Here is a 26,265-nt window from a genome sequence, read left to right as displayed (position 1 = left end):
ACCAATTTTTAAAATATTACTTGTTCCTTAATTAATAAGCTAAATAATCCTTCCAAAGTAGGCAGAACACAATTATAAATCTAGAAAGAAAATAGGATATCTGAGTTGCAAAATTATCATTAAACCACATGATGGTTAATATTAGGTGTCAACTTGATTGGACTGAAGGACACCTGGATAGCTGGTAAAGTGTTGTTTCTGGACGGGTCTGCAAGGGTGTTGCCAGAGGAGACTGACATTTGAGTCAGTGGACTGGGAGAGGAAGAGCCTCTCAATGTGGGTGGGCTCCATCCAATCAGCTGCCAGCATGGCTAGAACCAAGCAGACAGATGAAGGTGGGCTAAGCTGGCTTGCTGAGTCTTCTGGGTTTCATCTTTCTCCCGTGATGGATGCTTCCTTCCATTCCTCCTGCCCTTGGACATGACTCCAGGTTCTTTGGCTTTTAGACTCTGGGACTTATACCAATGGTTTGCCGGGGTTTTCTGGCCTTTGACCACAGATTGAAGACTGCACCGTCGGCTTATCTGCTTTTGAGGGTTTTAAACTTGGACTGAGTAACCACTGGCTTCTTTCTTCCCCAGCTTGCAGATGGCCTATTGTGGGATTTCACCTTGTGTTTGTGTGAGCCAACTCTCCATAATAAATTTCCTTTCTCATATACATATATCCTATTAGTTCTGTCCCTCTGGAGAGCCCTAATACAAGCCCATAGTTTATTTCATGGGAAAGGGGGAGAATAACTCCCCCCTGATAATTCTGTGTCAAAAAGGATAGAACAGAACAGTATTAGCAAACACTAATGGAGGGAGAGTAGAAGGAAGAAGTCAGAACTATCAAAGGTGCTGCAGGACTGGTCCTTTTGATTTGGAACACAATTTGCTCATATTCTCAATAGTCTTTAACTTTTACCACTGCTTGAGTTTAAAAGTGATAATTACTCACACTTTTTTGCCCTGGGGTTTTGATCAATTAAGAAGTAGGCAGAGGAGGAACGTAAGAATAAAAATATCAGCTTTATTCCTAATGAAGTTAGATTGGAGAACATGACTTGGACTCCCATGCCCTAGGTTTCTACTTTGAGTTTTACATGTGTGCCACCGAGGTCCCGTACAATGGGCTGCTGTCACCTGGGCAGACCAGAGGAGTTCATCAAGGGGGTCTTCATCCGTAGCCACACCGTAAAAGACCCAGGCTATTCCTATGCTAGCCCTGTCCACAAGAAGAACTTGCATGTCAGACTCTGGCCATCCTGCTGGTCTGGTAAAGCCTTTCAAAGATGCTGCTGATGGATAAAGAAAAGGCAAGGCTGCACTAGCTTTGCCTCAACAGTTCCTGAGAAATGAAAGTGTTGATAGAATGTCCTATTTTACAGGTGGCAGCAGTGTGGGTAGAGGAAGACTCAACTTCTTCCTACAACATAGGACAGAAATTAATGCTTATAAAGGTAAACTTGACTTAAAAAAGAAAATATTATGGCCAATCTACTCTGATTATGAAGAATGAAGAAATGTGGTATATGTTTCAGACCAGATAGACTTCTATAAGAAGTATTTTTAAAAATAGTTATGTTAGCGTGCTTAAATATATAAACTTCTATCATCTAGAACACTGACAAGGGTGTACAAACCCTTCTCCAGCAATCCTGAATAGCATATATAGTACTCCACTGCCCATTTTAGTATCGCATCGCAAAAGCACAACACAAAATTTGTAAATACTTTTAGTTCACATTTTTTAATGTTTAAAAACGATGTTAACAGAGCAGTTATAGAACAGAACTTCTTACATTTCTTTATTTACACCACACCTGGAAAAAGAAAAACCCAGTTCTATTTGATTAACTATGAATAGCAACCTTTTGTGTCTTGTGACTCACTTAAATCACCCATCTGAAATTCATTTACAAGGTTTTTACATTAATAAAACAGTGGTGTGCTACATGTACTGGACTCAGATGAAGTCTAAAGTACACTGGACTCTAGAGAGTGGATTACATATCAACGATCAAGATTCAAGTGTTTGGGGAAAAAATTACCTAAGACAGTCTATGTCGGCATCAACACTAAAATAAAAGGCAAACATGCAAGACTTTCAAAGTGTGATAAAATAATGGTTCTTTGTTTCCTTTCCTTCAAATTAGTGCTCATAATTAATATTCAGGTTCTCCCTCCCCCCTTTCATAGAATCCCAAAGTTTGAAAAATGCAGCAATTCAATTGTGAAAAGAAAACATTCTTCTCCCCAACTTGTTTTCATAAATACTATATAGTGGTACCCATGTTAACAATGGAAGATCATTATGAAGAAACAATTTGTCATTTTGGATATATCTGTTTCTATATGACAAGGATTTGTGTTTAAATATTTCTTATTTGATCTTAATGCCAGCATAAGAAATCAATGGAACTATTTCTCAGACATTTCTTTTTCTAAATAGTTAAGTAGGATTTTAGGTTCCAACTTTACATTGAGAGAACTATGTTACCTGGAAGGGAATGTAAATTTTTCTAATTCCCAAACAAAACCACTAATATCTAGAAAACATTTATTGTTTATATGCAGATCCTAGAGACTTCTATTTCAGTGTGGATCAACAACTGCAAAAATATACAGCCTCCTATTTATTTACAATATATTTACATACAAATGAAGTATTTTCCTGCAATAAGCCTCAGCTGCATAGATTCTTCCTTTAAAAGGTAAATTTGAGCCTGTATACAGATGGGCCGAATTTCATAGTCCTTCCTTAGAGAAAAACCTAAAGAAGGAGATGTCTGCATCTTGTGAACTTTACATATTTTGCAAGAACTTTCTCTTTTGGATTTAGTAATAGTTTTTAGTTGTTAGCCACCCCATTTTCAGTTTGTATCTGAAAACCTTATATCATTATAAATAATTCACTGTAATTTAGGGGAAGTATGTCCTGTTGCTAAAGGATTCTCAGACCTGCCATCCCGAAGGAAAATCATGTATTAGTATTGCTAAATGATGGCCTGTGTCTTCTTTGTTTTGAAAGTGGTTAGGTGTTTGCTGTGAACTTGAATGGGAGAATTATAATCTCAAAGTTTACATCCCCTCTAAGCCTAAAGCCCTTTAAATTGATAAACTGAGAGATACTAACAGGTTTTGCTCTAAGGCATAAAATCCAATATTTCTGATCTCCTCCCTACTCCAACTAAATGTGCCATAGTCCAACACTGTGCCCCACTGAATTGGAACTCAGCATTTCATTCTTTTGAGAGTAGTTTGTAGCTCCTTAAACAGAGCAGATTTTCAGTAGAAAATTCTTTTTAAAAGGAGGACAGGATTATCATCACACAATCAACACAAACACCGGAGAACTTACTTCTGACAGAAATTCAGTATTTCTTCTAAGTCTGCATTTACAAAGGGTCTTTTCTTTTAATTTCTCTCACCACCACCCCACCCCCACCAAAGCCTCACTTTCATTTTCTCACAGCTTTAAAAAAAATATATTATCATGCCTCAGCCTGAGGTAACACTTAGTGCAGGCAGTCTGTGTTTAGGAATGTGCACCTGCACTGGTATTTTCAACCAGAGGCAGATGACCAGGTGGCAGCGCTGGATTCACTTGCTTTCTTGCCATTGCAGAGATCCCTGCAACCAGGGTCCTTTCCTCCTCTTCCTATAATCCTGGCTCTTGTGTCCTGCCCCATGAGTCATAGGAATCATCTTGTGAGGTAGGACTAATGGGAAGAAAAAGGGTGACTCATTGACTTAGTGTGGTTCTCAAACTTGATGCACTTCAGAATCACCTGCTGAGCCCCACCCTGAAAGCTTCTGACTTGACCATGTCTGGATTGGGGGTGTGGGGCTGAGAATCTGCATTCTAACAAGGTCCCTGATGATGCTGATGCTACTGGTCTGGGGGCCACATTTTGAGAACCACTGGCTTAGAGGCATGAATCAATCTCCAGAAAGCAGTCAGTTCCAGGGTGAGTCTTGGGTGCTCTCCGAAACACTGAGGAAACTTACCACAACACTGTGTCTGCCACAAGCCCTATCCCCATCACCCTTCTGGGCCTTTTTCTCAACAGGGTTTGTAAATGTAGAAAAGGAAATGGTGGAGAGCTTTTGTTTCTCCTTTTTCTTTTTTCTAACATTCCAGCTTATTCCTCAAAAGTTAAAACATAGTTACTAGCACTAAAAACATTAAAAGTGCTGTGCACTGACCTCAACGACTGGTACATGAGAGAAGCTGTGCACCAGCATCCTCTTCTGTGGTAGGTAGGGCAGGAGATGAACCATAGGTACCAAAAGTCAGACAAACAGAAACAGGCAGAACAAACCTGAACTCTCCGGACAATAGCAGAGGTACCAAGTGAGCGATGTCCCTGGAGGTTTCTGACCCACAAGACACCCCATCACCCTCCTTCACCCTCCTCTTATCACCAGGCTCTCTAACAGTCATGGACTCATTCTTCCCAATTTTTGCTGGACACCCTGTTTCAGGCCACTCCAGTCACCTGTAGTCCAGTGGCATCTCTACCCTCCCTGTCCGGTAGGTGGTATGTGGCTAGGATGGGCAGTCCAGATTCTACTAACAGGCAACTCTGAACAAACACCCTCCTGGAAACAATGTTATATTTGATGGTTAGATTTTTTGGCAAACCTATTACATTATTCACTTTCAGCTAAACTATGGGTTTGATCATCTTTTTCAGCTGGTCTAGGGGACTAACCACCATAGATAACCTGGTCTGTAAAGGAAAATACATTCCAGGTTGCAAACAACCAACTGACAACTTTTTGGAATATGATCTCTCTATACACTGGGACTGCCCGTGCCTAAACAGAGTAGATTTCCCTCCTGTTTGTGTTTCACCAGTCCCACTTCCAATAATCAACATTAAGTAAATTAGGGATTGACAGTATTCTGTGTTACAATAACTAGAGAACAGTTCTAAATTCAAAATGTGAAACTGGCACTGTTCACTAGTATAGAGATCCTACCTACCAAGGGAAAACGTGCTGCTCCCCATCGCTAAGGTGTAGTATTCTTTAATCTACTAATTTAGCAGAAAATCATCCATAGCACTTGACTGTGTTTTTTTTTTTTTTTTTTTTTTGAGATGGAGTTTCACTCTTGTTACCCAGGCTGGAGGGCAATGGCATGATCTCGGCTCACCGCAACCTCTGCCTCCTGGGTTCAGGCAATTCTCCTGCCTCAGCCTCCTGAGTAGCTGGGATTACAGGCACGCGCCACCATGCCCAGCGAATTTTTTGTATTTTTAGTAGAGATGGGGTTTCACCATGTTGACCAGGATGGTCTCGATCTCTTGACCTCGTGATCTACCCGCCTCGGCCTCTCAAAGTGCTCTTTAAATTCGACCTAACATCTGTGATACATGTATTCTTGGCTACCAGTTCACTATTCTGAACAAGATTAAGAGCGTACACTTTACAGCTAATCCCACACAAAGGATGTAACTAATCATTGATATTTGACAAATTACAGTAGAGTCTATTATATTCAGTCAACAACAAATTTAGATAAACATACAAAGGTTTTTAAAAATATGTGTGTTTATTACACACATCAACAACAGTGTGCCTCCTCTAAATAAATGTATTTTAAGTAAATATTCCTTATATTTACATATGAAGTCCAGAGGCCCAAAAATATGACTACACATCCTAGTTAATGATAATGTTCTAAATTGACTTTGTGAGTGTAAAATGAATTGCTATAAAGTAATGAGGAAAATAGAAAGTAGCATAATATAGTTTGCAAACTAAATTAACGTATTTTCAAAGGTAAGGTCATCCCACTACCTGGCTATTTCATTACTTGGCACTCTAGACAAGCTCCCAAGAACCGACTGAATCTTGGTTTGTTCTGTTTCTGTCATTGCTAATATGATATGGAAAACATTGCTGAAAAGGACAGAGATGGCTGTGGATATGGCTAGGTCAGGTATTCATATCTAAATATCTGAACTCTGACCTAATGTGGATATAATTCTGTAGCATTATATTAAAAGCTATGATGATGCAAGGCAGGAAATAACCTTTCATTCTCCCTGCAAGAGGATCATGACAGGTGCTTCAATGACTGCCTTATCTATGGGTCATTTGTCTGTAATGGGCAAAGACAGTTCCGTGTGATTCTCAGTGAGAGTGAAGGCCTTTGGGGATTTGAGTCAGGAAGGGAACATGGCTAAGTGCCTAGAAACTCTGCCAACAGTCTGCAGTTAGATTCTACTTATCTCTGGACAAGAAATCTGTGCTCAGTGAACTTATGTGTTTGGAAAATTCAACCAGAATATAGAGGAAATATAAGTCCTGTTTCAAGAGACCAGATCACAGAGCATGCGTATTTCTCACCGTATGTTAACTATGAACAATCCAATCACAGGGGATGGTCCCACTTAGGGGAATGCAGTTCTGGGTTTCCTTGCTATCCCCATTCCTTTTTCAGCTACAAACTGTCTTCATTTTCAGTCTTTTCACAGTTTCCTTGTGCTCCCTTTAGGAGAGGGACTAGGGTAAAAGTACCAGGCACCTCTGTCCTCCTGCATGGATCAGTTGGGATGGGCAATAATGGCACACTCCTTGGTTGGGGAAGAGAAGAGGAGACAGCACAGATACTGAGACCCCCTTGTCTTTCTCATCTGGGAGAAGGAAAATTATTTCAGAATCTGAATGTTTAATAAATAAACAAACATGATTGCTTATCATGTTTTCAAGTACCCAGTGATTCTGCCAAAACTCTTCACAAAGACTATCTCTCAGGATTCTTTTTTCCCGCAAGACTCTAGATGGAGAATTAACAAAGAAGAAATAGAAATGAGGCTTATTTAAGGTACAAAAATCTTGTATTTGTAATAACCTAGATTTATAGATATAAAACAAGTCTTTTAAAGACTTCCCTAAAATACTCAATATAAAACAGGAGTTACTTATCCTAGATCATCCTTAGTTAGGTACACATGATTCTCTGTGCAACTAGCTGGTGGACATGAATAAAAGCTGATTGGCCTATGATGTACTAAAACATTTTTCTCCCTTCAACAAGACAGGTATAGGAATGAAGGCTAAATGCATCAGAGGAGTATTTTCTTAGGCATTTTGGACAATCTTTTTGCAGTAGGTTCCATTGGTCTTCCCCATCGAAAGTTGACTCAGACCAGAGTAACTCTGACACAAGTTGCCAAGAGGGAAACAATACTTCATTTGCTAGATTACCCAGATGTGTAGCTTCATTTAATTACCAAGGTAAGTAATTAAATAAAGTTCTTTCAGCTGAGAACACTTTCCAGAGAATGTCTCTGGATGTGAATGGGATGTGGTACCAGCTAGGCCACTGGACTGCCTGAGCTCAGCTGCCAGGTGATCAGAGCCACCTCAAATATTGGGCGTGCTCTGATTCAGCAGTGGCAGTGCCCTATAACTTTCAGATGATTATCTCTGTGTGCTATGTTAACCAAAATAGGCAAATTATTTACGAAACCATTTTTTTCTGTAAAGCAAAATAAATATATACAATTCAAGATTCTTTTCTCTTCTAAAAAGGTACAGATAGTGTGAGCTGAACATCAGTAGGAAAATTATTTCAGAATCTGGATGTATAATAAATAAACATGATTGCTTATCATGTTTTCAAAGTTCTAAAGGACCACGAAGCCACAAATCATAGAATTAGATGGGTAAAAACTCACTGTGAAAGGTATTGGGAAATATGATTATATGAAATTTGAAAAAAAAATTCACAACCCCTAAATTGATCCCAGATCTTGGAGGGACATGAAGCATTATAGAAACATGTCTCTGTTTTGGAACCAAAGTGTTATTCCATTTTAAGTATCCTGTACATTTCTGTTTGCTTCTGTAAACTTGCAAAAGAAGTGATGAGAGATTGCTGATGTGTGGGGACTTGACTGAGCAGACAACAGGAATATTTCTTTTTCTCGGCTGGTCTCAGTGGCCTTCATCAGTACTCGATGAGCAGGCCCAGTCATAGATGACCAAGGGAATGCTGACCAAGGAGAACAACACCCCCAGGCCCAAGAAAAGAGCAGCCTATAGCAACAGAAAAGCAAGGGTTATTTTCAGTGCAGCAAAAATTTTCCACATGTACCTGGGGGAAAAAAATAGAACTGTTTCCCTCTCTCTTTGTGTCCTCTGGTATTTAAAGTTTGTTACAACCATGGCTGAACTGTGAGACTCTTTCTAAAACTTTATCAATCTGATTCTACAAGGATGGGAACATAGAAGAAAACAAGCTAAGCAGAGTAGTCTTCTATGCCCCGTTCTTTGACTCCATATTCACCTCAATTGTATGTATCTATTCTACAAATGACTGGGTATCCTTATGGCTTCTCTCAAATTAAGATTACAACCAAAGTGGGGGAAAAGGCCTTAGAAAATATCCAGATCATTTTGTTATTCATTATCTACCAACCTAGCTTATCACTGGCAAGCAAACATTTCTGTTTGAAAAAGTGGGAAAAAACATGCGAAAGTAAAATAGATTTGATCAAGTAAAATAGGAAACAGGTGTCAAAAACTAAGTTACCTGAAAGGCTGATGAAGGCCATAGGTAAACAGTTGATTATATGGTTTGGCTGTGTCCCTAACCAAATCCATCTTGAATTATAGCTCCCATAATTCCCATGTGTCATGGGAGGGACCCAGTGGGAGGTAATTTAACCCTGGGGGTGCATCTTTCCCATGCTGTGCTAGTGATAGTGAATACATCTCATGAGATTTGATGGTTTGATGAAGGGGAATTCCCCTGTACAGGCTCTCTGCCTGCTGCCATGTAAGATGTAACTTTGTTCCTCCTTCACCCTCTGCTATGATTGTGAGGCCTCCTCAGCCATGTGGAACTGTGAGTCAATTAAACCTCTTTCCTTTATAAATTACCCAGTCTGGGGTATTTCTTTATTAGCAGTGTGAGAACAGACTAATACAGATTACTAAATCCAAAATCCAAAGAACACAAGATTCCTTGGGCTGGAACATTTTCCTTGGCCTGGAGTATGTTCAGTAAGAACTCTACAGGGAGAAGGATGATGCATTCTGAGAGCCAATGGGCCTAGACTGAAAACTGGAGGAGGAGAAAAAGCTAGAGAAGGAGAGGAGCGAATTGGGGATTGAGATGGCTGCATGTGGCATGCCATCCTGGGTCCAGTCTAACTCCCAGTGGTCCCTACACAGATGGAGCTCTTGTCTAATGCCATTTGGCAGACCCTACTACTAGTTTCATTATGGGACAAGGTTTAGAGAGGCTCAGAATTCATGTGCAACAGGCCTCCACCATTTTCAGATTTAAACTGAATATATTTGTCCTGTTGTGCCAGAGTGACTGCTCCTTTCTCTCTGTCCTCATGAAGCCCCTATAGGCAAGGCTGGAAGGATTTGGGAATTAAGGTTACAGGGGTGATCATGTTGGGGAACTGGATGATCCATGAGCATCAGTGCTGCTTCTCCTAAATGCACAGGGACGACCCTTGTGCCTATATCTCTCATCTGGATCTTTTGACTCAGGTAATAGGTACAATTTCAGTGCTTACACTAGCTAGGGGGGCAGCTGAGAAGCCTTCTCCAAGACCAAGTAAAATGGAACTCCAAAAGGGACTCAGATAGCAGCCACTTCACCCCTGCTTCCCTCACTGTTTCCAAGTACACCACCTTCAAGATGCCCTTGAATTTTACCAGACCTGGAAAAAAGAATCCTAATATAGAAAAGTAGGTTTTGAATCCAGGTTGTTGTTCCAAAGCATATCTGTCAAATAATAAAAGACTCTTTAACTCAGACATTTTAATTAAGGCATTGCATGTTCCTTGGGCTATAGGGAGGGGTTACGTGACTAGAAATCATATGGAAACAGTAGACTGCATAATAGCTGCAAGTCCTTTGTGACTTCCTCTCTTGCTAAAGACTAGACACCATCCTATAGAGACACAGGAGGATGAATGTCCATTCTTCTGACTGGCCATGCGCTAGATCAGAACAAAAGCTGAGGCACAATGAGAGTAAAACCAGAAAAGATAGCTGCAGGGACAGGAGAAGATTCTGATATATTTTAATTCTCTCCTAAGTAGGAAAGCTACAGGGCTTCTTCCTCCCTTCAGGGCAACTGAAAGTAGTCTTGATAGAGAGGTGAACTATTTATTTGGTAAATTTAAATGGAAAACTAATCAGAAAAGTTAGAGTGGCCGGCAAGAAACATACCCAAATTCTTTGAGTTCCTTTATCTCCATCCTGGTCTGTGATTTTTAAATAAAGAGATGAAGGAAGAATAAAAATAAGCATATTAGCAGATGTAACTCCTGTAAAATAAGCAAAAAGAGAAAGTTTAGCATTGCTATTGTGAAATTTTCCCTCCAAACAGCTATTGTACAATGATAAGCACAAAGTCATGAAGCCATACCTACGACTCCAAAAATATCTTTCATGGAGGGTATGAAGATCACCAACAAGTTGATAATAACCAAGAGTATGCAGGTAACCACAATATGACGACATAAATTAAACTTTGTTTTCTTAGCCAGTTCAAATAAAGATGAACGAACCTGCCAGAAAAGAAAACAAAGATTCTGTAAGTGCCTACAGCATGCCAACACTGACATTTCTCAGCAGAGTAACTGATTTATTGGTGTATACAAATTTGTGAAATGTTTTGTGATGCCTAGTGAATTTATAGATAGCTTAACAGTTTTGGAAGTACAGGGTCTTAACTGAAGAGGGAAAATATTTTTATTTATGAATAGTAGAGTTTTCTTGTGGGGGGTGGAATTTCTGCTTTCGTTTATCTAAGACTTGAGTGTTCATTTCCATTCTTTTTACATTCTCTCTTCATGTCTGACTGATATTTGAACATTATATTGTCATTTCTTTGTAAAGAACAGGGACAGATTAATTAGAATGAAGATTCATTGCATCAGAGGCTCCCTGATGCACTGAATGCCACTTGCTTTTCAAAGAGCCTGAACAGAGTCTTGGGATCATTTCCAGATGCAGTTTCAATAACCCAGGAAAGTTACCTGGGGCAGGCTTTCCCTGGAACAGGTCAGGCAGGAGGAAAGCCGAGACCTCAGTTTTTCTCATATTTCACCAAGGCCTTACTCACTGTGAAAAATAACACCGGCACTGTGAGGATCACAGCGACAATGACAGCCAGCCGCACTGTCAGGATGAGAATGTCATCTTTACTCTGGTACTTGTGAAGGAGGTCTGACTGAACATTGTCTGAAATGATGGAAAAGTAAGTGGATCTTAAAAGAAGACAGAATACATAGCTAAATGACAGTTTTTCTGAACAACAAAGAATTTGTAAACTAAAGAGAAAGAAAAGCAATGCTTTGAAATGTCTATTAAAACAATTAATTAAGTTGGAAAGAAAAATCTGTACGTGAGACATGCTCTACTGTGTATATGCGACTTAGCAAAGGAATTTAAAGTAATCTCTAGAAGAAGCTACATGGAGTGGGAATGCTTAATTTAGACTAAATTAAACCTAGAGGCACACTGGCCTTGAAAATGAAACACACAGTTGAAGTGCAAAGCTGCTCTTAATCTAGACTTTCCCTCTACTCTTGAAACCACACCAAAGTGCCACAGACTTGCTGGGGGACAGGGGGCGGGACGTGCCTGCAAGCCACATTGAAGCTTGTTTTAAACTCTTCTCTTGTTAAGTCAACTTCAAGTGGCCAAGCAGCAGAGGCATTAGCTGAAATTTTAACACCAGGAAATAATTCCTCTTTTCCATGCATGTTGTTCTTGTAAAAAAAAAAAAAATAGTGTTTATATACTACTCTGTGTGTGTGTGTGTGTTTGAGACAGGGTCTTGCTCTATTACCCAGGCTGGAGTGTGGTTTCACTAGTGCCATCTTGGCTCACTACAACCTCTGCTTCACAGGGTCAAGTGTTCCTTCTGCCTCAGCCCCGCAAGTAGCTAGGACTATAGGTGTGTGCCACCATGCCCAGCTAATTTTTGTATTTCGTTTTTGTAAAGACAGGGGTCTCATTATGTTGCCCAAGCTAGTCTCGAACTTCTGGGCTCAAGCTATCCACTTAACTTAGCCTCCCAAAGTGTTGGGATTTTAGGTGCAAGCCACCACACCTGGCCTTATGTACTACTTTGAACTTTTTCTCAACTCAGAACTTCAGAAAGTGTTATTTCAAAGACTAACAAAGCTAGAATGGCAGTAACATAGAGTATGAAACTGCTCGCTCTTTAAACAAAAAATAATTTCCCCTCCTATCTCCTGCAAGGGCTTCTCACTGTACCAACCTCAAGGTTCTTGGCATGGAATTCAAATGCTAAACTGCACCATTGAGCTTGGTCTCAGTTTCAAAAAAAGAATCATAAGTTATAATACAAATCTCACTAGTTCTAATTTTCTTAATTCAATCTAACCAACCACTTAAAAATAGCTGAGCCTTTTTCTTTAACTCAAGAGTAATAAAAGTGTTTGGTATTCTATTCTATGTGAAAAACAATTCATTTACAAAAAAAAATCATAGCTTAAACAAGAAAACAGTGAGACTTTAACTAACATGAAACTCTCCCCCACCTCGTATCCACCCCAGCCCTACAACTCTGCATCCACCTTAGCAACACCAATTTTATGCAAAAATTAAATAAAGTATTTATGAATTCATTAGACAATGGTATTCTCTATTGCTTGTGAAAACAATAATAATAACATCCGTATAATCAGAGTAGCCTTTTTCTCCAGGCTGAATTAATAAATTTTAAATGTGTTTAATTTTGAGACATTTGTGTTTATGGAAAAAAGTCCCAAAGAATTATTATTTAGTAGAAAAGATGGTGAAATACATGCATATATATTTAAATTTGGTACACAATTACAAAGATACTGAAAGATATTAAATGAAGCTTCAGGATAATTTGAATAGGAGAGGATGAAGAGGCAGTAAAAGCCAGTAAAGTGTTCATTCAGGGTCAGTAAAAGTTACATATGAAATCTTGATCACTTTTTCAGATTTCACTTTTAAAAATTTCTATGTCATTCCTTTGGATCTTTGCAAGGCTCGGATCCGACTTCCAGTGAACAATTAGGAGTTTCATTTTTAATTAACTCAGAGTGTCATGAGTGTAGCATTCTGCTCTTTCTCACTTTCAGCATCTGCCTCTGTCTCTCTATTCTATTAATGGAATCTGACCTAATTTGCAGTGTCAATTAGGAAAGCCTTCTGTGATGTAGTTTTAAACTTTCCTCAGTAAAGGTAGCATGCTTCTAAAATGCAATTTCCTTTAAGACACTGTTAGGATAAAAAAATATATTATTTTAGTAACTATTTTATTCTGCAGTCTGCATGAATAATAAAGGAAAGATCACAATTGCTTTAAGCAGAAGAAAAACTAGAGAAACCAATGAGTAGCTTTGTTGCTTTCTTTACCTTTCACGTTAAAAGTTATTTCAATACTTATTTTTACTAATTTGTTTACAAATATTTATATTTATGTACCAGCAGAAATTACTTACCATAGAATGTCAGGTAGCCAAAAATGGCAGTCAAGAAGTACATAACAAACATGGCAAAAAAAGAGATGTTTGAAACCATCTGCATTTTTTTCTGTGATCGGCTAAAAAAAAGAAATTTTAACAATTAAAAATCATATCACTGAATTTAAGTGGCAGTGTTAACACTGAAGAATACTAATTTAACTTTTCTGCTAGCAGATTAGGGCAGATCTGAACAGGTGAAGTTACCCCTGGCAGTTATGCCAGTTTAAAGTAAACACTCTTATACTGAATTGGTATTGAGAGTGAGATCCATGGAACTACACTCCCTTAAGTTTCTTCCCCATTCTTTTAAAAGAATATCAAGTTCTCATCTGAAGGGCAGACAGCATTTTTTAAAATATTTGTGCTTGATATTATCTCCACACTAACTGGGCAAAGGTAAAAAGGCAGAAAAAAAAAATCGGTGCTGTTCTCCTAGCTCCAGAGATTAGTGGCAGAGCTGGAACGTGACCTAAGGTGTTCTGTCTCTTAAAGGTGCTGTTTTAGATTCTGATTTTCCTGTTGTGTGGCCTCAGGGATACATCTGGAAGTCTGTAGGTCTCCAGAGCACCAAGTGTCCAAGAGATCATAGCTGGAATGATAAAGGGCTCTATCTCTCCGGTCAAGTTCACTCTGGGGTTGGGATGACCCTCTAAATTTCTTTAACTGCCCAAATAATTAATCTGCAAGACTTGTATTCAATAACAGACCACAGATAGTCATAATATTTGGCTGTGTCATAGCAAGGAATCTGGGATGCCATGGGAATACAGAAAACAAGAAAAATTGAGATGTAGGCTAGGCACGGCAGCTTATTCCTGTAATCCCAGCACTTTGGGAGGCTGAGGCAGGCCGGTCACCTGAGCTCATGGGTTTATGACCAGCCTGGGCAACATGGTGAAACTCTGTGTCCACAGAAAATACAAAAATTAGCTGGGCTTGGAGGTATGTGCCTATAATTCCAGCTACCTTGGAGGCTGAGGTGGGAGGATTGCTTGACCTTGGAAGTTAAGACTGAAGTGAGCTGAAATCACCCTATTGCACACCAGCTTGGGTGACAAAGCAAGACTCTGTCTCAAAAAAAAAACAAGTAAAGAAAAATTGAGAAGTATACACTTGAAAAAATTAAAAACTAAAACTAAAAGCTGAACTATTAAAAGATGTCAAAGATATATTTAAATTTTAGAGGATCACAAACTAGGAGTGATGTAGATGGTTTAAATTTTAGTCATGTATCAATTAAATATGAAAAACATGAGTGAATTCAATGCTAAATAACACCAACTTTGTTTCAAAATGGAAATAAATACCAACATTGTCTTGTTTTAAGTTTTTAAGATCACACCATGGCAACTATTTTTGTATATGTTTGATAACTGTAGGCTAAAATGAGAACACAGGAAGTTTATAAGGAGGGCTTAATTTTCTCAAAACAAGCAATCAAAAATAAATCAATGAATCCATAGAATTTTCTTAATAGTTAAAATTGAACAGCAATATTCTTTTTTCCTAGTTTGTGGTCTTAACATTGATTTCTTATTGTCTGATTTACCAGCCTTTTCACCCAAACCAACAGGCAAATCAGAGACAATGTATTTAGCAGTTTATAGATAAATCTGATGATCATCACCGACTTGCAAAATACGCATACGTGATGGAAAGCAACACAAATACTTAAACTCTCCTCAGTGATACAGTATTTGAAAAACCAAATTAATGAAATAGCCCACATGGTTGACTCCTTTCTGTATTTATGGCCCCACAAAATATTGAAGTTTCTGATTTTTCATGCTTTCTTGTTTCTTGAAATACAATACTTGTTAAAGAATGGCAGAATGTGAGTAAATGTTGAAGCTGGGTGATGAATCCACCGAGGTTCATTAGACAAGTCTGTTTATTTTAATTTTATATTTGCCTATTAATGAGGGGATATAAAACAATTAAGATAAATTAAACAAATTTCTTACTCTTTAAGCTCACTGTAAATTGGCAGGACTGATGGGTGGCAGACAAATGCAAATGCAATGGTTGGTAAAGCATACACGGTCTATTTGAGAGAAAAGAACAGACATTAGGGAAAAAAACACTTTTACCATAAAAATGACACAGCTCCAGTATTTGTAAGCTGTCTTTTTATCTGACAGCTCTTGAAAATCCCTGGATTATTCAGTTATTAGGAGGGTTTTGATCTCTAAAATAGAAGCAGCTTTTCTAAGAGAGCTTATCTAGCTCGAGCCATTATCCACTCATCACAGAGGGACTTTGGATTTGGCTCACCTACAGCGTATTTTATGTACTCCAGGTATACAACATCCCCTGTTTATACAGCATGAGCCAGTTACATGGCACTCTTCCTAGGTTAGCTCGTTGGATCTCCACAGCAATCCCGAGCAGTAGGCAGAGCGTGGCTGTTCTCCTGGCTCCCTCCAACAGGTCAGGCGACTGGCCCAGCACTTCCTCCTCTAGTTAACTGCTCTTTGCTCTATGTCAGGTGCATTGAATGAGACTTAAAAGATACCCTCTGAAAAGAAAATCTGTTTCACATTGCACTATTTTGGCTGTATTCTTACAATCAGAGAGAAAGAGAGAGATTGCGATCTATTTAGTTTTCTTTGATAAGGCTGTCTGAAACTCTCAAACTCAATCTACTTTCCTATGCAAAAAGAGGTGGGGGGAAGGAGGGAAAGCTAACCTATCTTGTGCCCTAACTCTGCTGATGCACTATGCCAGGCACATTCTAACAAAACCTTGTAAAATACAGAACAGAGCCCTTATTTTTACTCAAGGGACTGGGTGACTTGCCTGAGGATTCAAATCCAACCCCTACTGACTCCACAATCCTCTGTTTCCTATAGTATCAATAATATTTTAATAGTATGAGAGTTTTCTAAGTCCCAGTTTATGGTGGCATCTATATTTCAGCTGTGCAAGCTGAGGAAGTCTGCATTATTCCCTTCTGTCATCACCATATAAGAAACAGGGAGCTAAGGATGTTATTAATTTGTTTTTAAGCAGCAACCAGTCCTCTACACAGGTAGAGCTGAGACCATTATCCAGAATGGGATTTTGACAGAGAATGCTTAAGGGTAAGAGAGAGTGTAAAATATAATATTTGTTTATTTCTCAAGGATCTCTTCATAGATTGTGTAATCTGGAAGCAATGGTACCATGTAGTGCAATTACAAGTATAAGAAATAGAATGCTCTTAATAAAAGTGCTCCTTTAAAAATCCCAATCTTTTTATCTGCAAAGGATCAGGCAACTTACCTTTGAATTGAAGGTAACATATTTTGGCGTACACATGTCAGCATTTGTTGAATTAGCGTTTATTGTTGAATTTAGCTCTGGAACAATGCAGGGAATTTGAAATTTCTTGTAAATAACCTGGTATTAAGAAGTATAGTAGAAACAATATAGACTTTAGGAAAGCCAAATAATGACTAGTACTATCACAAAACCAAACCAGCCATTTCAATCAGCACTTACCACTATTAGAAAAAAAACCATGCAGCTCAAGGAAAATCCACTAGTATAGCCAAGATACCCTTGAAAAAAAAAAGTAAAAAATAAATTATTTCTTTTTTTCCTGTTTTTAATAAAATTGGAGCTACCCATCATAAACTGTTATTACTTCAAAATTCATCACCTCATTTATTTCAATGCATTATTTCAAGCATATTTTAGAGCTCCTACAATAAACACGCATGCCCAAGTGAATACAAGATTTATTATTTGACAGTACTACTTTATTTGGCAAAAAAATGGGGCTCTGAATAAAAACATTACATTATGTTCTTTGATTCCAACTCTCCCTGGCACACTAGAGAATATAGATTCCCAGAATCCAGCGGAGAAGAGCCTTCCAATTTTTGCCATAAGTCTGTGCTGGTGAACTCTGATGGAGTCCTATGGGCAAACCCATTTACTCCTTGATCCCCTCAGTTATGCACTTACTGTGTGCATACTGAATGTCAATTATAATACTTTTCTCCCCAGATGAGAGAATAGATGACCCAAATTTCTAGAATGCCTGGGAGATCTCCAACTGCCACCATGACCTCCAAAAAGTTAGAGTTAAGTAGCCTTTCGGGACAGCATTATTCTCATCCCTGGGGAAGAGCCTTTCTCTACTTAACTGAAAAGAGCTACCTTTATAGGTACAGAAAACACAGATGCATAAACCAGAAAATAAGTTTGGATATAATGTATCAAACCTCTGGAGCTGTTCTGTGAGGTTTATAAAGAGGTCTCTGATACATTATATCCAAAACGAAACAAAAAACTGTGGCTCATAATTATTGTTTGAAGAGCTTTTATCCAAACTTCTGTTTGAATTAGCCCAGAATTAAAGTAAATACATTTTACAGGTTTTTGACTGGATGGCAGTCTGGCCACATTATTCAATGTATAAAATTCCCCTAACATCAGGCATTCTTGTTTCCAAATACAAGTATAAAAACAAGTAGTAGATCAAAGCCAAATGGATATGATTTGGAGATTATCCACCACTTCTGACTTTTGATTTCTCTCTCCCGCTTCAGAGAGAAATAATTGAGACTGGTTAGACTAAATTTATGCAAGATTCATAATACTTAGGGCTTTAAATCTAGGTAGTTGTCTCCATATTAAAGTTGAAAATGTATTTACCTAAATAATGAGGGTATTTAAGACTTCATACAAGGAGAATTCCATTTTCTGGAACTTTCTTAGAGTAGCATATAAGTTACACTATTGAAAATAGCCCTGTTTGTCCTGGCCCCAGAACCTTCCTTCTCCCCTCCACAGCTCAGTAGAGGAATTGTTTAGGAGGCCACATACTGACTATTGTTTTTATCCCATATTAAAGTTAGGCCTGATTAATACTTACAATTTATCATTAAATGAATCACTAATCTTTAAGTGCATGCAGAGGAGAAGTAGAGGGCAACACTGACCATTTTTATTCAGTTTCTGATTCACTTGGGCACTGCAGAATACTATAAAAACAAAGTCTGTCCTTACCTAAGTTCTTCAAGAGACACAGAGGGAGAATTATGCCAAAGGTAACTATTACCACTAGAAGTCGGCCATCCACGTACCAGGCTCTGAAAGGCATTTAAGTGGTTAGGTTATATTTTTTTAGAAAGTGACTTTTGTCCCCTCCAATGTAAAATTTTTATTAATTTTTACTATATCCATTAATTTTTAAGACCATTATTCAGGTTTTATCCAAACACTTCAACCCAACCACTACTTATTTACTACAGCTTCACTCCCACATAATGGAAGAAGGAATATATTTTTTTCCTTTCCCATTGGCTAAATGTGGCATTCCTTTGAATTATTTACATGATTTCAAAGCCAAATGCATACATTGCATTCTGTCAGATTACAACTCGTCTTATCAATTATTTAAAGAGAAAGCTCCTTTTTGTTTTGCTGGGCAAGTATCAGCAAGAAACAGGTCACCACAGGTAGACATATCTCTCTCCCTGATCCCTTGGATTTGACCTTGAATCCTGAGAACACTAGAAACTCTGGCTTCTACGATTCTCCCTTGAAAGAAAACAGAGAAACTAAGACAGACGAGAACTGTTAAACAAGACAGAGTCAAAACACAATTGTGCCAAATGTAGCTGCAACATTTTCCAGGGTTAGCTACATCTTTAAGGAGGTTGGCTCATGTAAATTTTGCTCCCAAAATGCTATGTCCCTTCTTTAAGCAAGAGGCTAGGGTCTTAATTTTTTTTTGCATGTTCCACTTTTATATTAAAAATACTCCATATCTGTTCTATTTCACAGAAACTAGATATAGATTTCAGGCTCTTGGGAAAATGCAGTGTCAACCTCTCACAGCCTAACAGATAAATCTACTTTTCAAATGTTCATATTCAAATGGCTCTCCCTGCTTCTTTCATTTATATAGCCCCAAAGAAATTTACTGTTGAAACAACAAACAAACAAAAAGCATCCTAGAAAAAACTTTCTGCAATATTCATAAAGCAAGAATTTTGATTAGCCCACATTTAAATTAAAAACATTTTATTTATACCATTAAAAAATGGTCTATAACTTACGAAAATGCCTCTTCCTTTCCCATTAGAAACTTTATGGCAGAGGGTAGTTCATTTTTTACTATGAAGAGGTAGCTCAGCATTGCTGGAAGAAAATGAGAACATTTTTAGAAAGAAGATATGAAGACTTATGTTACAAGCTATATTAAAAGTTATCAGCCTGTTCTTAGGCCAACCGTCAATAAGACACAAAGGGAACTTTAGCTACTGCATCAAGATTTGTGGCTTTAAATAAGTGACTGCTGTCTCTGCTTTACTTTCCCTGTGCCATTTTAGCAATGAGGATGATAACTGTTTGAATTATGTTAAAATTCATGCGGCCACCCAACCACCAGAATTAGTTTCAAGTTATGTAAAGAAAAGCATGTTCTTTTTACCTCCAGTGTTCTGAAGAGAGGTGGCTCCAAAGATTATGAACTTCCCTGTGGTGCCAAAAACTTGTTCCCCCAGCTTTTCATATACCATGCAGCCTATTTAAAAATCAAATTTGAGAACACAAAAAATGACAGGGTTCAGAAAGTTAAAAATAGTCAAGATTTTGTCATTCTATTGACTGTTCCCCAAGTTACTGTGTGCCTTTCTCAAACTCACACAAATAGTCTTCTTGGCTTTGCAGGGGTTAAGGCATCCTCATTATAAAACAAACTCTTGATATTTTAAAATGTCAGGTGCAACCATCATTTCTCCTTTTTCAAGTTGGCTAACAAAGCGTTACAATTAACCTATTAGATCATAAGGCTTATTTTTAACTACCTGTATCTCACAAAGGGGAAATTCCTTCTGTGATCTTTTTCTCAGATCTGGTAGATACCATTAAGATACATATTTGATTTAAAACAATCCTAAAAGTTGAGGCAAAAAGATTCCTTTTGAATCAACTACCTTAACTGATTAGGCTAACAAGGAATTATCTTAATAACATCCCATCAATGCCTCCATGTTCTAAATGTAATAACAAGCTTGGAAACATTTTAATAGCCATGACATATGAAATGTAATCATTCATAAAATGTAGTTCAAATACACGAAACTCCCAAAAGAGAGCAGAAAACTAATCTGTCGAAAGCATATTTCATCTGTAGCAAAATTTGAAAGTGTTCAACTAGCTCATCTCAATAATTACTAAAATTCTAAACCATTTCTTTTTTAAAAAGTGTTTATATTTCTTTATAACTGTTCAGTCCATGTTTTCAAAAGGTTCATAGAGAGCAATATGTGACAGGCTATAATTAAACCTTTGTTTAACCTCTCAAAAGACTGGTGTTTAAACTAGACAATGGTCAGCTACTCAATTTATTACAAAATGTTCCAGTTAAATTGAGTCATGTATATACAATAATAGTTGGCCAATGTGGTTTTAGCTAATGTAAAAGTCAAAGAATTGCAAACATAATCCAGTGTCCCAGAAATAGAAAATAAACACTTCAGGTATTACACTGCCCAGAGTACTTGAAGGCTCTTCACAGCTTGCTCACTCCCACAGTGCCTCAGGAGTAACATTTTCTCCTTGGAATAGGCACAAGAGAATGAAAAGTCTGTTTACTTTCAAAACCTTGGAAGTTTTAATATAAAAACATGGGATCTTTGCTCTGGATATATAAAAACCTAAGGAAAAACTGAAGCTTTTAAAATGAAGTCATTTTAAACTAGAAAAAAGGTATAATGGAGGGTTCATTTTAAGTGACAACATTATTTGCTCATTGTCCATGCCAATTTAATTTATATATTGCTGCAACTGTTTCTCTAGACAAATACTTCCAAAGGTCTTCCAATTACTCTAGATCAAAGTAGTCTTTCTTTCTTTCTTTTCTTTTCTTTTTTAAGACAGTGTTGCTCTGTTGCCCAGGCTGGAGTACAGTGGCATGATAGTTCACTGCAGCCTCCACCTCCCATGTTCAAGTGATTCTCCTGCCTCAGCCTCCTGAGTAGCTAGGACTACAGGCAAGCACCACCACACCCAGCTAATTTTTTTGTATTTTTAGTAGAGAAGGGGTTTCACCATGTTTACCAGGATGGTCTTGATCTCCCGACCTCATGATCCATCTGCCTCAGCCTCCCAAAGTTCTGGGATTATAGGAGTGAGCCACTGCACCCAGCCCCACTCTTTCTTTTTAATAGTCAAATTGTTGTACAAAGAGAGCATCATTTGCTCATAAGGTCACCATAAAAATAATTCAGCCTGGTTTTAACAAAATCAAACATATTCTCAGCTTACCTGTTTCTTTTGAACAGATCAGTAGGAGGTTTATTGAATATATAGACAGCAATGTCACTGAAGTCAAAAGTACCCTAAAGCAAAGAAAATAAATCTTGTTGTAATAACTAGAAAAGAATATATTCTGACTTTACATTTTAGAAGGGCAAAGGTTTATTTGTATAGTTAAAACTATTTGTTAACAGTATCCAAATTTTGGAACCTATTAGTCATCCCTGTTTTAAAATCCACAATAAAAATGTCCTACCAAATAAAGAAGTGCTCATTAGAATCTGAGTAACAGTTCAAATCTCTTACGTAATTCAAAGCCCAAATAGCTCTCTGGAAACGTTTTGGTTGAGATGACTTTAAAACAACATTATGAAAGAAAGCTTTTGTAGTAAATGATGTAATCTCTGTTACATCTGGATGAAAGAGTGTGAGAATGGTATGGGAGGGGCAAAAGGGAAGGCTGGCAGTGACCTTAGGAGAATGACCACCTGACTTTGGGCAACTTGCTTAACATTTCCCATCTCTGGATTCATTGCCCATATTATAAAGATACAAGCCAAATGATGTCTGGGCTCTTTTCAGCTATTACTTCATGGCTATCTTAAAATCTATATATTAGGCCACTAATGTAATTGACTTTTTTTTGTACCTGGTTACTCTTAGATGAATAAGCACCCTTTGCTAAATAGTGGGAAAATTTGACAATCAAGTATAATGAAAAGACTTTTTTGAATGAACTCATGTTTTTGTTTTAGTACATCTGGCTCATTATCAAACGCTTCTCAAGGAAAAGTGCAGTTAAAATAATGTGGGAGATTATATAGATGATTTCTGAAACATTTGGTTAAAACAGACATGATAACTGAAAATAAAGCCTATTTATTAAAAAGAAGAAAAAAAATCCAGTCCCCAATTGAAACTGTTCACTTCCTGATATGGGAAAATATATCCCCGGAACAATACATTACTGCAATTGACTCTATGTTTGAGTCATTAAAGGCAATTATTTTTCCACCAAGTGCTGTTGAGAGGCACTTGGCACATCATGCAGTTCGCTCTGCATGAACTGCCTCCTCCTGGCCCTTCCCCCTCCCAGCACACCTGTTGAAGGCTGCTCAAGGCCCCAGCTCAAATGCCACCTCCTTAGTTGCCTTCCCTGGCCCCAAGCAGAATGACTGCTTCTCAGCTGTCTATGATCCTACAGCATTTTGCTTCTCTCACATATGGGGCAGCCATGAGGAGATAAACCAGGAGTACAGAACAGTCAATAGCAGAACAGATGGACTGCCAGAAACTGGCCAGAAAACAAAATAGGCGCAGAGCTCAGCAAAGGCAAAACAAACACTAGGAGAAAGAAGAGAAGACCTAACACTTTGGTTAAAGGTTCAACTCATCTGCCAGTAAAGGGGAATTTAGGTTAAGATATGATTGGTTAAGGAAGTGCATTCAGATCTATACTTATTTCTCCAAAATCCTTGAGTGAGGAGGCTGACTGATATGGTTTGGCTGTATACCCACCCAAATCTCATCTTGAATTGTAGCTCCCATAATTCCCATGTGTTATGAGAGGGATTCAGTGGGAGATAACTGAATCATGGGGGTGGTTTCCACCATACTGTTCCTGTGGTAGTGAATAAGTCTAACAAGATCTGATGTTTTTTTTTTAATAAGGGGAAACCCCTTTCGCTTATCTCTCAATTCTCTCTCGTCCGCAGGCAAGTAAGACGTGCCTTTTTCCTTCTGCCATGATTGTGAGGCCTCCGCAGCCACATGGAACTATGAGTTCTTTAAGCCTCTTTTTCTTAATAAATTACCCAGTCCCAGGTATGACTTTATCATCAGTGTGAAAATGGACTAATTATTATCTCTTCAGGTTGAAGGATGTAAGAAATGAAGAGCAAGCATTTATTAACCAACCCAGTAGTTCTGAGATATGTAACAGAACATGATTTGATATGCTCTGCCACAGAATAAAACACAGAACCTAATTGTGGCATGATTTTGCTTCCATCATATAAGATAAGCATTATTTTACATAGAAGAAGTAAGCTTTGAGTTTCTGGCAAAGTTCACTCATGTTTTGAGGGACACACACTAAGTAGCCATTTCTATACATACATGTGACAGGTCCTAGAGGATTTTCATGTGGCACAGAAGAGCACAGGCTTCCTAGTGGGGATAAAATGGGTGGCATCTTAGGATGAGTCAGGTACTAATCTGGAGTGACCATGTGCCCTGTTGGGTCTACTCTCCTGGGACCAAAAATGACCAAAAGGATTTTCCCATGGTCCCAAGGATAATGTATAAAGAGTATGAACTTGTACAAACTATGTGCCTAGGAGGAGGGCATAATTCTGAATATCTACATAATGATTTACAAAAGACCTTAACCCTGGAGAATTCGGTATTAATTAGCAAAAGAAACATCCTAAGGAAACATTTGCTGTGCTTCCTCAGTAGCCCCTTGAACCATGTGGTTCTTGCAAATGGTTGTGTCTCTACACATTTTACGTGTTAAATCTCTTTGCAGATCATGTTCAGCTGGCATCTGGCCCTTTGAGCATTAGAAACTGCTATCTCTCTTTTTTCTTTTTTGAGACGGAGCTTCGCGCTTGTTACCCAGGCTGCAGTGCAATGGTGCGATCTCGGCTCACGGCAACCTCTGCCTCCTGGGTTCAGGCAATTCTCCTGCCTCAGCCTCCTGAGTAGCTGGGATTACAGGCATGCGCCACCATGCCCAGCCAATTTTTTGTATATTTTTTAGTAGAGATGGGGTTTCACCATGTTGACCAGGATGGTCTCGATCTCTTGACCTTATGATCCACCCTCCTCAGCCTCCCAAAGTGCTGGGATTACAGGCGTGAGCCACCGCGCCCGGCCTCCCTCTTTTTTCAAGTAGGAGAAAAGTATTGATTAGGGAAGATTTTAGTAGTGTTCACTTATCTTCTTTCCCCTACTTAAACACAACAGAATGAGGTACTCCCACAGTGATGAAAACAACCTCTTCTCCCATGTTTAAGAGACATAACATTGCACCCCAGAGTACTAAGAGTCTGATGGCTTTTGTCTTTAACTGTATGATTGGCAAAGACTCTTTTCTTAGTCCCTTCTGAAATAGACCTTCTCTTCCAAGACTGAAAACTAATATAAAGTAAAACCTCCTTTTCTATCAGATCACTAAGAGGAAAACTATAAAAGCAAAATTCTAAGAATACTTTAGACTATACCAGAATCTGGCATTAATAGGATTAAAATTTAGAAAAGTACACCTCTTTGTTCAGATTCTTACAAAGAAGCAATATGTTGTCTAAATGACTATAATGGGTTAGAAAAATCAAATCATAGATGTCTTGAGACAGAGAGACCATGACATCTAAGAGAAAGAAGAAAGAGGAGTAACTGGAGAGAATGTCTTGGACACTTCTGTTTAGAGCATGATTATGCCCCTTAAAGTCCAGGTTTCCTGGAAGAGAAACACATGCTGGGATTCCTGTGCTAACACCAAGGAACACAAGTGATTCCTTTTTAAAATTTCATCTGGATATAATTTAAGCTTCAAGGTTATTAACCATCAACCACAAGTATTAATATGGGTGGGGCAAACATCGGTTGCTGAAAAAGGCATACTTACGTAAGGACCATAGCTCAGCAATTAGTAATAGGGCTGTTGAGATGTTGATAGTTCAGACTTATGTTCAACTTTGAGAAGATCTAGAGCATGTAACTGTACATGGGTCATGGGGAAGGTGCGGCAGGAGAGTTAGAATGGTGAAGAATGTGGTCGGGAACCTTCAAGAGTCTTTGTGTCAGCAACATTTTGAAAGATGTGGTGCAGGACATCCTGTAGATTTTTGAGTCTCCTGAGAAGAAACTTAGAATTCTAGACTCCTGAAGCAGGGAGAGACTTTCAGGGAGGATCTAGTTCAGCAGAGGGTTTTCAAGCAGGACAGGAAACCTCTATGCTTCATGCCAACACACTGGCATCAAGGTCTGCAAAGTGTCTTTTAAAAGGGGACACATTATGCAACCCATTCATTTCTGTAAAGTTCTGTGCTTTGTAACTGTGGCTGAGCTGAAATCACTATTGCTACTTCTATCCTTGGGTCATCATTTTACCTTCTGAACCTATTAGAATCTACTTGAAATCTAACACCTCTCCTACTTAATAGTCCTGAGGGTGCTCATTTTAAGATTGTGCTTTTTAACTCAAACACTTTTAGTTCTTTGAATTGTTCATCTTGTGATGAAGTGTTTGGGCTATTTACATCTCAGTCATGGTCCAGTTCCTCAACCATCCTTTTTTAAAGGCTGTGTACTGAGATGAGCCCAGTGCTATAACATCACATTTGATCCAGATAGTGCAAAGCATGACAGGATTTTTCATTTCTCTGAGTCGGACATCTTTCTTCTTTCAAGGCAATCAATTTTGGAATTCATTTTTACAGCAACCCCCACACACTTTTCATTATTTGAGCTTCTGATATGAGTGCTACTAGGCGGTCTT

The 26,265-nt window shown here is 38.3% G+C and overlaps 1 protein-coding gene across 3 annotated transcripts in view; it reads right to left on the bottom strand.

The window, feature by feature from the left end:
• Nucleotides 1–997: 997 nt before the first annotated feature.
• Nucleotides 998–26,265, bottom strand: part of SLC38A1 (solute carrier family 38 member 1) — an 87,259-nt gene continuing 61,991 nt past the window's right edge. For 2 of the 3 annotated variants that reach the window (XM_017975953.4, XM_009003595.5), the window contains 12 exons: nt 21,771–21,844; nt 19,933–20,025; nt 19,559–19,640; nt 18,504–18,586; nt 16,989–17,047; nt 16,770–16,886; nt 15,470–15,549; nt 13,482–13,582; nt 11,099–11,217; nt 10,400–10,541; nt 10,201–10,298; nt 1,718–8,042 (listed from right to left, as the gene is read on the bottom strand). In XM_017975953.4, the coding sequence (XP_017831442.4) occupies nt 7,941–8,042; nt 10,201–10,298; nt 10,400–10,541; nt 11,099–11,217; nt 13,482–13,582; nt 15,470–15,549; nt 16,770–16,886; nt 16,989–17,047; nt 18,504–18,586; nt 19,559–19,640; nt 19,933–20,025; nt 21,771–21,844 (1,150 nt within the window). In that variant the 3' untranslated portion in view covers nt 1,718–7,940. Of the gene's footprint in view, nt 1,411–1,717; nt 8,043–10,200; nt 10,299–10,399; nt 10,542–11,098; nt 11,218–13,481; nt 13,583–15,469; nt 15,550–16,769; nt 16,887–16,988; nt 17,048–18,503; nt 18,587–19,558; nt 19,641–19,932; nt 20,026–21,770; nt 21,845–26,265 lie in introns of those variants that run through there. The other variant, XM_054238145.2, reaches the window with a different exon arrangement.

Source organism: Callithrix jacchus, chromosome 9 (genome assembly GCF_049354715.1).
Source record: "Callithrix jacchus isolate 240 chromosome 9, calJac240_pri, whole genome shotgun sequence".
NCBI lineage: Eukaryota > Metazoa > Chordata > Mammalia > Primates > Cebidae > Callithrix > Callithrix jacchus.
The sequence above is the reverse complement of the archived record's forward strand: the minus strand, read 5'-3'. Positions and strand labels throughout refer to the sequence as shown.